Raw genomic sequence first — 14,158 nt, forward strand, 5'->3', positions numbered from 1 at the left:
TACACAAGGATATTCTTCGAGGTATCTCATGTGAAATAATCTTTTTCACTTTTAAAAAAATATGACAAAAAAATAAAAATGGAAATCAAAATAAAGAAAAAAGAAATTAAAGTCATGAAAACAAAAATAACTTTAAATTTAATCAATTATTTTTTTTATATATATATTTACTTCAAATTTATTTTTCTTATTTGAGATCTTCTATATAAAAATTAAATAATTTTAAAATATATAAGTTTCTAATTAATTTTATATTTTTTTTATTTATTGTATTTTTTTTATTTTTTATTTTGTAGTAAAACTAAATAAAAAAATCATTTTTTTCCATAAACCAGATATAACATAAATGTTTGAGATTATCGATTAACATTCTAAATAATTTAAAATATTTCATTAAGCTAACTTCTTATATTTCTTATTATTTTAATTCAAAACAAACACTAAATAATAACACATAAAATGTAAAAGAAAACCTAAAAAAAATAAGTACAAATTAAAATTAGAGTATGTCACTTATTATTTGAGTACATCTTCATGAGTAAAATTTTAATTATTGCAAATAATTTGAATTAAAATAAAAAAATTCCAAAATTTCAAAACCTAAATAAATAAAATAAAATAAAATATTACAAATAATTTGAATTAAAAGAGAAAATTCCAACGGTTCAAAAACTCAACAAAAAATTAACTAATAATAGCGAAAAGGTGTTTAGTAAAACTTAACACTTATTACTTAATGGCTTAAGTTGAATTTGAATTAAATTTTATTTTAGTTGTTGACTTAAAACTTATTACTTAATTCTTACTCTAAGTATTAAGTTTGTTTGATAAAATTAACTTAAAATTTATTTTAAATCATCAAATTAACTTATTTATCCTTGTAAATTATAAATAGGGAAAAACAATTCAAGTAACAATGTAAGTCATAGAGTAGTAAAAGAGATCATTGAGATAATTAGGACAAATGAAGGTAAAAAGGTAAAATGGATATGTGGACTTAATAATAAGTTAATTATTTTTACTTATTGCTTAAAATTGTTTTTTACTTTAAATCATATTATTAAGTTATTTTACCAAACATACTTAATTTACTTAATGACTTAAATTAAGTTATTAAGTTACTTTAAGTTATAAAGTTGATTTACCAAATACCTATAAGTTTGTGTTCAAAGTAAGCTATTAATCAAGGATTTTGTAAAATTAGAAGATAAAACTGGGATGTTAGTAAATGGAGTGCATATAGAATTATAAAATTAGAAGGCAAAGATTTTGAACTTATAATAGTAATTAAATCTATAAAAAGATTAGAGATTAAATAATTTTCATATACCAATAGAAGAATTGCTTCTTTGTTTATTTCCTAAGTAAATTAATATTACTATGTCACTATGCCATCAATGGGATCTTCCTTGGATTTATTAGTGTGATATCATCACATCAATTGTCATCATTAGATATGGTTCTAGAAAATCATAAAGACAAGTTGTTTTATTTAATTAATTATTAAAAAATAAAAAAATCAAATATAATTAAAATTAATTAAAAATTATATAGTTTTAAATTATTTAATATTTATACATATAATAAAAAAGTGAAACAAATTTAATATAATATGTAAAAATAATTTATTAATTTTAAATTTATTTTTATTATTTTTAAATTTTCTTCAAGAACCCACATCTTTTTCAAAGGGGTGATCACACTTTTTTAAGAATAAAATTGCAAGCTTTATGTTTGAAAATTCTTTTTTTGATGGGTGATTAGAATCAATTTATAAAAAGTAACACCAGAAAAAAGGTTCTAAAGTACACGTGATGTATATAAAAAAATACCTCAAGGTGGCACAAAAACAAAGAGGGACATCAACAACAACCCCGTTACCCTCAACCTAGCCACTCCACAAAGTCTACAAAGAAAAGAGGACTAAGAACTACGTGCAGCTTGCACCAAGCCCAAAGATTACAAACAAAAGAGAATTTCAACCCTTGAATCGACCACCCCTCATGTCAAACACTACTATTCTTTTCCTTTTCTTTCCCATGAAAAAATCATGTCATCTTAACAAAACAAAGCCTCTTTAACTAAGGAGGGGAGCACCAATGACACACCAAAAAGCGAGAACATAATATGCCATAAAACTCTTGTCCTAACATAATGAAGGAGAATAGGATCTATTGATTCTTCCTCTTTGAGGCAAAGGAAACATCAATTTGTCAAAGACCACCCTCTTCTCTGAATATGATCTAAAGTCAAAACCTTTCTCCAATTAGCCTCCCAAGAAAAGAGGCCACCCTCAGTAGCATCCACAAATTCCAAATCACACTTGTTGGGAAAACGCTCTATCCTCTTCGTAAGTACTTGACAAAGAAAGCCCCATCCTTATACTTAGTCCACCGAATTTCATCATCCCTATCCCTGGACACACGCTCCTCCCATGCAGTCTCAGAATTTTTAGTCTGTAAATTCTATGTCCTTGTCTAATAAGATTTATATATAAATCCAGTCCATGCAATTTTATTTCTTAAATGTTGATTATACTTTCCCTTCCCTTAAGTGATTACTTATCCAGCCTCACAGCAGAAAAATTCTCATAATTAATACACAATTATCAAAACAAAACAACAACCTACAGAATACAGAGTGCTTCTTCTTCATTCTTCCACTGGAACGCGAGACTCCTTTACCCTCTGGACAAAGACATTTTCAAACTGCAAATTAATCTGGTATTGTTTTCTGAAAGCAGATTATAAATATGGAAAGTGAGATTGTACATGTAACTTCGAAGAAGAAAGAAGAAAGAAGAAAGAAGAATATTACCTAAGCTAGAATTTTCTGAATGCATTCACACACGAAAAAGGCTTCTCTTCTTGTATGGCCTCAAGCTCTCTTCATGCAACTTTCTTACATATTCAATGGACCAGAACTGAAGAGAGAGATCGTCATATAAGAAAATCACGTCCTCGGGTTCCAATCTATGTTTCTTCACAAATTTGCCCCAGTTCCACCAAAGCATGTAGGAGTTGTTCAGTTCGTCGAACGTAGCCCCTATCGTCCACACCTCTCTCTTGTGGTCTAGAAGTGATATTAATATCCTTTCATATCTTCCGTCACGTTTCTCAGGTCCAGGGAGAAAAGCTGTTGCAGATTCAAGTGGAATCACGAGCCTGCCGAAGTAGACATCCGCGTAGGTTAAGCTCTTCTTGTAGAGGAGGTTTCTCTGACCTGAACCACCATTTATGGAGCCTTCGCTGCTGGAACTTGATGATGAGGAAGATGAACTGCCCATCTTCTTGGTTTGAGGACCTTCATCATCAAGGCTTACTGGGACGGACCCAGATGAATAATCTATATAAGCCTTGTTTCTGTAAATGACAAGGTTGAAAATAAAATTAATCTTCACTGTTATTAGACATCCGCAGCCAACAAATATAGATAGTTTGTGGAACAAAATGACAAAGGTCCCAAGTTTCTTCTGTTTCTTCCCAAGCCTTTACATGAAGAAGAGCTAAAGATATTCAAGAGAAAATCAAAAGAGAATCTTGAGGGAAACCCTATACCGTGCAGAGGAACCAAATTAACCTATTCCTGCCTGTTTGGTTGAAGAGAAAAAAGAAAGAAAAAAAATGAAACAACAAAGACAGAGGGTCATAGTTGTAGCATAATTCTTAATTTCCACAATTTCTTGGCAGCCTAGCGAAGATTAAAAGAGAGATGGACCCCTAAAATATTCATGAAAGAAAATTCTGAATTTCTGTTTCTTGTAACGACCTGGGTTTGTTCAAGCTGCCTTCGTTTACAGCTATTGCATTTGCAGGGGGATTCTTAACTCCCTCTTCTGAGCCATCTTGTTCTTGTTTAACATCGGAGGCTGACCTGTTTGATGACGATCTATCAAGCTTAATCTCGCAGGTTGACCCGTTTGATGACGATCTATCCCTCTTCTGAGCCGTCTTCTTCTTGTTTAACATCAGAGGCTGACCCATGACGATCTATCAAGCTTAATCTTCTTCTTGTTCTTCTTCTTCTCAAAACATTTTTCTTGATTGATATTTGAGAGAGATTATCAACCTTCAAACTAGTCTATACAAAGCATACAATGAATGGTAGATTTTTTTACTTTCAAGTCTATATTTTTATATATGGTCATACACATATAAGCAAGTCTAAGTTGTAGAAACAACTGTTTCCATAACTAACTTACTGGCCATTAGAGTTGACCATATGAAGACTTCCACGTTGGCATGGTGGGACACTTCCATGGAATAGAAATGGAGAAATGGCCGTTTCACTTTTTAAACTTCTATTTAATTTTCCATTCTTATTTTTTAATTTTAATATTAGGAGGGCTTATCAATTGGTTTTTCATCTTATATTTTTTGAAAATTAAAGTGTTTAGAAAATAAACTTCAAGATGTATGATATTTTTTCTTTATATTTTTGCTCGTGGTGAAGTGTAGCATGACAACCCTTCATTTTGGGTTCATACACACATGGCTTTGAAATATTTATTCTAAGTTGACATGGAGCATCCAGCAAAAGGAACATTCACCTCAATTGCCTTTCTTATAAAGGCTTCTAATTAAGATCTTTCTTCTCTTTAGGCTAGATATAGAGCTTGAGCTAAGGGGAGATGACATGGGGTCTCCTTTAATTAGGTCGTTACCTATAAGCTCTCATCTTCCTCTATTTTTAATTTTGTCCTGATTTTGATCATCTACCTTACTCTCTTATCTCTTCTCATGTTCAAACCTTCCTCTCTAGCCTTTCCACAACCCCACTTTTAAGAGTAAGGATCACTTAATCAGTATAAGCCTCTTTCAACAACCTTCAGAATCAAGAAAAATACAGAATAATTCAGATTTTGATATGGGCTTTTCCTTCTTCTAGCTATCAGTACTTTTCTATCATCACAACCTAAGACATTTTCAAACTGCAAATCTGATCTCCATCGTATGTTCTATGAATGTAGAAGATACATATGGAAAGCGAGATTCTACATGCATGTAAAGAGCTAATTAAAACTGAGTCTCCTTTGTTGAATTTGATGAAGATAAGAAGAAACAATATTAATTACCTAGCTAGATTTTGAATGCATTCACCCACCAAAAAGGCTTTCTCTTGTTATACGGCCTCAAGTTGTCTCTTTGGGGTTGCTGTCACGCTTCCTTTTCTCATATTCAATCAAGAAGTAGTCGTCAATAGTGGGATCCTCATATAAGAAAATCACATCCTCGGGCTCCAATCCATATCTCTTCACATATTTGTCCCAGTTCAAAAAAAACATGTAGGAGCTGCTCAGTTCATCAAATGCAGCCTCCATGTCCCAGATCCGTCTCTTATGGTCCATCACTGATATTTCTGTCATGTCATATCTTCCTTTATATTTCTCAGGTTCAGGGAGAAATTCTTTACCAAGTTCTAATGGAATCATGAGCCTGCGGTAGAAGACATCATCACGAGTTAAGCTCTTCTTGTAGACGAGGGTTCTCTTATTTATGCTGCTGCAACTTGCTGATTCCGTTAACGAGGAAGATGAACTTCCCGTCTTCTTAGTTTCGGAATCATGATCATGAGTGCTTGCTGGAACCGACCCAGATGAAAAATCCTTATCATCCTGGTTTCTGCAAGAGAAAAGGTTGACAGCAAAATTAATTTTTCGCCTTCTTAGAAGTCTCTAGCCAACACATATAGCTACAACTTATATGAAACAACATTAAGTGATCTCTTTGAGTATTTATGTAAATGGATAACGAATTTCAAAAAATAATAAAATTATAGATCAGCATGAAACAAGATTACACAAGATCACAGTAATTCCACTGTTCGGTTACTAAAAGATCAAATTCTTTATCATTAATTCAACCAACAAAATCAAGACTTCTCCTTCTCATTTCCTTTGTTTTTCTGTCATCCAAAGTGAGGGTAGTCCAAGAAAATCCTTTCTAGAAAAATCAGCTGTAACAGGAACTCTATTTCTTTCAAAGGCATCAACACTGCTCCAGTGTTTGGTTGATGAGAAAAAGGAACAAAAGCACAACTGAGAGACAATGGTTTATCTTTACTCAATCCACATATAAAGATCCTAAGTTTATTCCGTTTCTTCCCATGCATTGACACGACGAAGAGATAAAGATATACTAGAGAAAATCAAGAGAGAATCTTGAGGAAAACCCTAAACCCTGCAGAGAGAAACCAAATTAACCTATTCTTGTGTTTGGTTGATAAGAAAGCGGTAAGGAAAAAATGAAACAACAAAGAGAGAGGTCATAATTAATGTACCATAATTCTTAATTTCCATTTCTTGGCAACCAAGCAGACGTTAAAAGAGAGAATGAGCGCAAAAATATTCATTAAAGAAAATTCTGAATTTCTGTTTCTTGTAATGACCTGGGTTTATTCTCCATTAATGGGCTCAAGCTGCCTTGATTATCAACTACTGCACTTGCCGGTGGATCAATAACACCTTCTGAGCCATCTTCTTCTTGTTTAACATCAGAGGCCAACCCGCTTGATGAATATATATCAAGCTTCATCTTCTTCGTCTCTTCATCAAGGAAACTTGCACTATCCCGTTTCTTAGACATTTTTCTTAACTTGAGAGGGATTATCAACTTTCAAACTAGTCTACACAACGCATATAATGGATGGCAGATTGTTTTTACTTTCAAGTCTATACTATTAGTATTATATATGGCAGATTGTTATTACTTTCAAGTCTATATATATGAGCCAAGTCTATGTTGCCTAAACAACTGTTTCCATAACTAACTTACCGGTCATGACAGTTGACCACATGGGAAGACTTCCATGTTGACAAGGTGGGACACTTCAATGCAATAGAATTTGAGAAATGGCTGTTTCACTTTTTAATTAAACTTTTATTTTTTCTTTTTGATTTTTTAATTTTCATATGTTGAGGACTTGTCAATTATTTTTTACTTTTTCTATTTTTGGAGCCATTGAAATCGTTCAAAAATAAACTTCAAGATGTATGATATTTTTTCTTTATATTTTTGCATGGTGACACTACAAGAAAGGTGAGATATGGTGACGTAATTTTAGTAAGGGTCAGAGAAGTCCACAACCATAGAGTATATATATATATATATTATCTATTTGATTCGTTGTGGAAGAAGGCTTGCTTCTATCTTATAGTTGCGGGAATTGATTGAGTGCAACTAAAGGAGTACTTATAGTTGTAGCAAGTAACGATCTGCTACTATAAGGGCCCTATAGGCACATCTTTTTTGGGTCCACTAACAAATGGATTTTAAAGTCATGGGCTTGATTGCCACCATAGATCCAATATATAAGCAACCAACACTTCTCCCACTTACCCCACACTAAGAACCAATTTTTCTTAATTCCATCACTGTTGGTGCGAATCTTCAATCCTTTTAGACTTTTTTTTCCCCTACCCATCTTTCAACAGTTTTAAAGAAAAATATGAAAAATCTTCAATCTTTTTTTCTTTAATTCATTCACTATTTTTTCTATTCTCTAATTTTTCAGGGTTTCTATCATTTGGTTTTTAAAAGATTTATGGGGCTTTTTAGGTCATCCCCCTTGAACAAGCCCTAAACTAGTTTATGCCATCCAAGCATTTTAGGGGTTCAACAATTTGAGTAGATTATTTGCCTCAAATTGTGAGCTCCCTCTCATCTCGAGCTTTGAAGTTGTTCTTCGGTTCATACTTTTGGAATTGAGGTCATTTGTGTTTTGGATTAATATAGTGTGAGATTGCGAAAGTATCGATTCATATCATTTTGTTTGTATGTGTTTTTTGAGATTGTGAGATTTGATCTATGATTTAGTTTTGTTCAATGTTGGAATTTAGGTGGGAAACTAGTGCATCAGAGCACCAAAAAAAGGGAAAGTGGTCTTAATAAGTGTCTTGTAATTGGAAAGAGGACTCAAGGGGTATTTCGTTTTCTATTTCTTGATTTTTATTCTCTTCTTGAATATATTAACCAAGCAATTTGGTGTTGGTTTTGGGTTTTATGTTGTTTTCTATTTCTTAATTTTTATTCTCTTCTTGTTCAATTTGGAATATATTAACTAAGCAATTTGGTGTTGGTTTTGGGTTTTGTGCTAGAGATGGTAATTGGAACCTTGCCTTAGTTATGAAAGTCAATAAGTTATTCTTATTATTTCTTTTATTATTTTATTTTGATTTTATTTTTTATTTTTTTCAAATGTAGTCTTTTGGAAGCTGATCTCATCTTTTAGAAATGTCTAGTTATCATCAATGTTTTTCTTTTTTTTTTCCTCATTTTTTGTTTCTTCTATAATGTCCATTGCTTTTAAATCTAGCAAGATTTTTTGCCCTCATGCTTGCTTGATATTTAATTGGATTAAATCAAGAAGAGGATCCTTATATGCCTACATTGGTTGGTTCTGATTTTTTCTTCTCAACCAAACAACATATTTTTGCTATATATTGTTATTATTATTACTTCAATTAATTATTTAGATTATAGTTTTCAATTTTTTTGCGATGACTTACAAATGAATGATTGTTGTTAGCTTGTGTATGTTCAAGAGATTGTTGAATCCTTGGTTAGAAGGTGTTTTCTTATATGAAAATAATTTTCAATAAGGTTTTACAAGAACAAAATTTTAAACCAAAGTAGTTGAAACTTTTATCTCTTGAACCAAAAATACAAAAAGGATTAACAGTTGTATAACAATTAGGTCATCTCCATAGGGAATATTGGATTAACATTATCAAAGGTATGAGTGCTAGTTAGAAGAATTAAAATCATAAGATTTTAATTTGAGGAAGGAGAAAGGGATCATAGAAACCAAAATAGAAAACAATGTTTATATTTATTTCATAAATAATATAAACATTGCAATTATTTATTAAACTTTTTTTCTTTTATTTTTTCCAAGAACCCTACATTGCTTAAGATATATGCATATTTCATAAATAATATTTTTCAAGAGAGGCAACCACAAAATTTTTAAGAATAAAATTGCAAGCTTTATAGCTAAAAGTTCTATGTCCTTGTCTAATAAGATTTATATGTATAAATCTAGTCCATGCAATTGTATTTCTTAAAAATGTTAATTATACTTTCCCTTCCCATAAGTTTATACTTATCCAATCCCATAACAAAAAACTTCTCATAATTAATATATAAGAGAGCAATGTGATATCAAACAAAACAATAACCTGATAGAAGTGCTTCACCTTACGGAATACAAAGTGCTCATTCATTCTTCCATTGGAGAATAAGACTCCTTTACCCATTGAACAAAGACATTTTCAAATTGGAAATTAATCTGATATATTTTTTTTGAATGCAGATTATAAATATGGGAAGTAAGATTGTACATGCATGTTGATGGTGAAGTCCTTGATTTAAGGACATGAAATGCACACAGAATTTCACAGCCATATACGTGTGCACGTATGATATATATATATATATATATATATATATATATATATATATATATAAAGAATGTTGTATGAGGAAATTATGGACACAATCAAATTGTATTGCCATTTATATATTTGCTAATAGCGTGTGATTTGCATGAAAATTTGGTGGTGGTAGGAGCATATAAATAAAGGCCTCCTCTCCTCATTCTAATTATTCCAGAGTTGAGAGAAAAGAGGGGTGTAACTCTTTGAGTGAAAAAAGTGAGGTTTTCTTGAGAGTTAGAGAATTGTTATTCTCTTGGATGTAATCGGGATTTGGGTTGTGAGGAGTGAGTGCTTATAAACACTTATGGTCATTTTGCCCCTTATAGTGAAAATCTACAACAACTCCATGGACGTAGCTTGTTTTGGGTGAACCACGTAAATTTGTGTGTTGTTTTGTCTGCTTCATTTCGTTGTTATTTCTACATTTTTTTTATCGCTTCATTAATATGGTGTTTTGGAAGGTTTATTTCCTAATGATTAGTATCTGAGTGAGGTTCTACGGTATTTCTAGGAGCTTGGTGGTAATCTAAGGAAGTTCTGTCTAAGCGAGTTGAAATTTAAGAGGAACAATTGTGACCCCTCCAATCTTTCTTGGGACTTTTAATTCTATCTAAGGTTGGGTATTAAGTGGGACTATTGCAATCTCTCCAATCTTTCTTGGGAACTTTCCTAGTGGTTTGAAGCTCTATGTGGAAGTTTCTTTGCAATTTTTGATAGGTATAGAGGTACTATAAAAGTATAATTTTTTGTAGAATTCTTAAGAAACCAAATTTGAGTGGGAGTGATGGTAGATGATAAAGAAAAGAGCATCAAAATTGAGAAGTTTAGTGGTGAAGATTTTAGCTTTTGGAAAATGCAAATTGAAGATTATCTATATCAGAAAGGTATGCATTTGCCTCTTTTGGGAGAAAAGTCAATAATATGAAGGATGAAGAGTGGGATCTACTTGATAGGCAAGCACTTAGAGTTATTCGGTTAACATTATCTCACAATGTCGCTTTCAACATAGCAAAGGAGAACACCACAGTGGGTCTTATGGCGACTCTCTCTAACATGTACAAAAAGCCATCCGCTTCAAATAAAGTGCACTTGATGAAATGGTTGTTCAATTTGTGAATACCAGAATGCGCGTCTATCTCAACTCACATCAACAAATTTAGTACAATCACAACACAACTAAGTTCGATGGAAATTGAGTTTGACAATGAAGTTTGAGCTTTGATCCTTTTATCCTCTCTACGGGAAAGTTGGAACACGATGGTGATGATAGTAAGTAATTCTTCTAAGAATAAGAAGATGGTATTTAAGGATATTTGAGATATAATTCTAAGTGAAGAAATACGCTAGAGAGAATTAGGAGAAACATCATGTTATACCTTAAACACCGAATCCAGTGGTAGATCCAATGAAAAAAACTCAAATCAAAACAAATCAAAATCACGACGGAGCAAGTTAAGATCTAGGAAAAAAAAGATTGGCTATTGGAACTAGGGCAAGAATGGTCACTTGAAGAAGGATTGTAGAGCACCGAAAAAGAACAATGGCAATATAAAGGAATCTGCAAATGTGGTCGAAGATACTAGCGATGCTTTAATCCTAAGTGTCAATAGTCTAATTGAATTTTAGATTTTGGATTCTAGGGCACCGTTTCACTACTCCTCGCATCATGAAATCATGGAGAACTACATTAGTGGTGATTTCAGGAAGGTTCATTTGGTTGATGATGAGACCTTGTAGATTACGGGGAAATGTGATATTCAAGTGAAGCTGCTAATTGGGACTGTGTGGAAGTTGAAAGACGAGATTTATTCCTGGTCTAAAAAGAAATTTAATCTCGATGGGTCAACTTGATTAAGAAGGTTAGGTACAACCTTTGCAAGAAGCGAATGGAAGACCACCGAAGGAACTATGGTCATAGTGCATAGAAAGAAAAACGATTCACTTTATGTTACTTCTAGCATGGAGAATATTGTTGCAGTTGCAAAATCATATGATAAGTAAAAAAATTTGGCACCAGAGACTCAATTATAGGAGTGAGAAAGAGATGAAGGTTTTTTTTTTTCAAAGAGGAAGCTACTAGAGTTGAAATCAATAAACGTCAATCTATGCAAGGACTATATTTTCAGCAAGTAGAAAAAGGTTAGTTTCTCAAAGATCGACAAGCCACCCAAAGCAGATAAGTCAGACCTAGTTCATGTAGATGTGTGGGGGTCATCATCAATTTCATCTATTAGAGGCTCATTATACTACATTACCTTCTTTGATGACTCTACTAGGCAGGTATGGGTTTATTTTCTAAAAAAGAAATAAGAAGTTTATGATGTTTTTAGAAAATGAAAAGCCATGGTAGAGAAGAAGACGAGCTTGAAAGTGAAATGATTGAAGTCTAAGAATGGAGAAAAGTACAGCGATGAGAAGCTTAAAGAGTTTTGCGCAACCAATGGAATTAAACTAGAAAAAACTATTCTGAAGACACCTCAGTAGGATGGTGTAGTAGAGTGCATGAACAAAACTCTAAATGAGCATGCCATAAGTATGAGAATAGACGGAAGATTATCCAAAATGTTTTGGGCTAAAGTCGTTAGAACAACAACTAACCTTATCAATCATGGGCCTTCAATGCCTCATGGAGAGAAGTTATCTAAGGAAGTATGGAGCACTAAAGAGGTGAACTTTTCACACTTGAGAGCATTTTGTTGTATTTCTTATGTTCATATTAACTCATCTGAAAGGAGCAAGCTCGACACAAAGTCCAAGAAATGTGTTTTTGTTAGATATGACATTGATGAATTTGGCTACCAATTTTGGGATTTTGAAAATTAGAAAATCATTAGAAGCAAGAATGTCATCTTCAATGAGAAGGAAATGTACAAGGAAAAGTCATATGTAGAATCTACCAACACAAAAGTCAAAATTGAAAAAAGTAAGTACATTGAGTTTGAGAAAAACTCTAAGAAAGAAGTGCAATCAAGGAATCGACAAAATCTTGGAAATGAAGTCTCTTAAGAAGAACCACACACTCCTATAGCATAAGTGAGATGCTTCTTGAGAACTCCTAAACTGGTTGAAGATTCAATCGAGTGGGAGTCTGCCATGAAATATGAGATGGACTCACTGATGTCAAATCAACCATGGGATTTGACTGAACTACCAAAAATGAAGAAAGCTTTACATAATAAATGAGTTTTTAGGATTAAAGAAGAGCATGATGGAAGAAAGCGTTACAAAGCTAGGCTAGTAGTCAAAGGATTTCAGTAGAAAGCAAACATCAACTACACTGAGATTTTCTCTTCGGTAGTGAAGCAATCAACAATCAGGTTGGTGCTAAAGATGGTAGCTATAAAAAAATTACATCTTGGGGAGTTAGATGTAAAAACAACCTTCTTTCATGGCGATTTGAAGAAAAAGATTTATATTAAGCAACCAAATGACTTCATGGTAGCAAGCAAAGAAAGCTTTGTGTGCAAGCTAAAGAAGAATTTGTAGGATTTAAAACAAACTCTAAGACAATGGTACAAGAAGTTTGATAGCTTCATGAGTAGCAATGGTTTTACAAGATGTCAAGTAGATCATTGTTGTTATATAAAAAAGTTTAACAATAGCTTTGTTATTTTACTTTTGTATGTAGATGATATGCTCATTGCAGGTTCTGATATGCAAGAGATAAATAACTTAAAGAGAGAATTGTCAGAACAGTTTGCAATGAAAGATCTAGGCGCTGCAAAGTAGATTCTTCGAATAAGGATTAGCAGGAACAAAGGAGTAGGAACTTTGATGTTGTCACAAGCAAAGTACATCAACAAGGTACTCTCCAGGTTCAACACGTAAAATGCTAAACCGGTGAGCACACCTTTAGGTGCCCATTTCAAAGTTTTCAAATAGCAATCACTGAAGATTGAGGAAGAACGTGATCACATCAAGAAGGTTCTTTATGCCTTAGCCATTGGAAGTTTGATGTATGCCATGGTTTTATGAGATCAGATATTGCGTAAGTAGTAAGAGTGGTGAGCAGGTACATGAACAATCTTGGTAAGATACAGTGGGAAGCAATTAAATGGATCCTCAGATATCTGTGAAGTACCAAAAGAATGACACTCTATTTTAGAAATGGAGATATGAAACTAAAAGGTTTTGTTGATACTGACCTAGTTGGAGATGTCGACAACAAAAATAACACTACAGGATATGTGTATACTCTTAGAGGAACCGTGGTAAGTTGGGTTTCTCAATTGCAGAAAGTTGTAGCTCTCTCCACTATTGAAGTTGAATATATTGCTATTATAGAAGCCAGTAAGGAGATGATTTGGGTTCAAGGTTTCTTGGAAGAGCTGGAAAGAAATAGGAGAACAATATCCTTTATTCTAATAGTCATAATGCAATTCACTTAGCAAAGAACCTGTCTTTCCATGCCAGAATGAAGCATATTAAGATGAAATGTCATTTCATTCGATCTCTTTTGGAGGACAAAGCTTTAAGGCTTAAGAAGATTCATGGAAATGAAAACCCTACAAATATGCTAACAAAGACATTGACAATTGACAAACCAAAGTTATGTTCAATTTTAGTTAGCTTGTAAACGTAGGAGAAGAAAGATGGGTTGTTGCATTGATCTTGTGTGAAGTAAGTCTTCAAGTGGAAGATTGTTGGGGGTGAATAGTTCTTGACTTAAGGACATGAAATGCACATGGAGAATTTCACAATCATATATGTGTGCTTGTATGA

The 14,158-nt window shown here is 32.8% G+C and overlaps 1 protein-coding gene across 2 annotated transcripts; it reads right to left on the reverse strand.

Annotated features, from left to right (window-relative positions):
* Nucleotides 1-2,644: 2,644 nt before the first annotated feature.
* LOC117919339 lies at nucleotides 2,645-6,593 on the reverse strand. Of its 2 annotated transcripts, XR_004652058.1 has the most exons (4): nucleotides 6,388-6,593; nucleotides 5,075-5,621; nucleotides 2,818-3,362; nucleotides 2,645-2,685 (listed from the first exon to the last, which is right to left on the reverse strand). XR_004652058.1 is itself a non-coding variant. In XM_034836513.1 (2 exons), exons 1-2 carry the CDS (start codon nucleotides 6,582-6,584, stop codon nucleotides 5,132-5,134), a joined length of 687 nt encoding a protein of 228 aa, XP_034692404.1. In that variant the 5' UTR covers nucleotides 6,585-6,593; the 3' UTR covers nucleotides 4,835-5,131. The 2 variants fall into 2 exon arrangements, 1 of the variants encoding a protein (XP_034692404.1); XM_034836513.1 differs by lacking the exons at nucleotides 2,645-2,685; nucleotides 2,818-3,362 and having other exon boundaries at nucleotides 4,835-5,621.
* Nucleotides 6,594-14,158: the final 7,565 nt, after the last annotated feature.

Source organism: Vitis riparia, chromosome 7 (assembly GCF_004353265.1).
Source record: "Vitis riparia cultivar Riparia Gloire de Montpellier isolate 1030 chromosome 7, EGFV_Vit.rip_1.0, whole genome shotgun sequence".
NCBI classification, from domain to species: Eukaryota; Viridiplantae; Streptophyta; class Magnoliopsida; order Vitales; family Vitaceae; genus Vitis; species Vitis riparia.

What these genes read in the sequence shown, in the direction of transcription:
- LOC117919339 (XM_034836513.1), bottom strand. Translation starts at nt 6,584, where the DNA reads ATGTCTAAGAAACGGGATAGTGCAAGTTTCCTTGATGAAGAGACGAAG. An exon ending in TTAATGGAGAATAAACCCAG is followed by an intron (nt 5,622 to 6,387) that starts GTCATTACAAGA and finishes TTTCTCTTGCAG; the next exon opens with AAACCAGGATGATAAGGATT.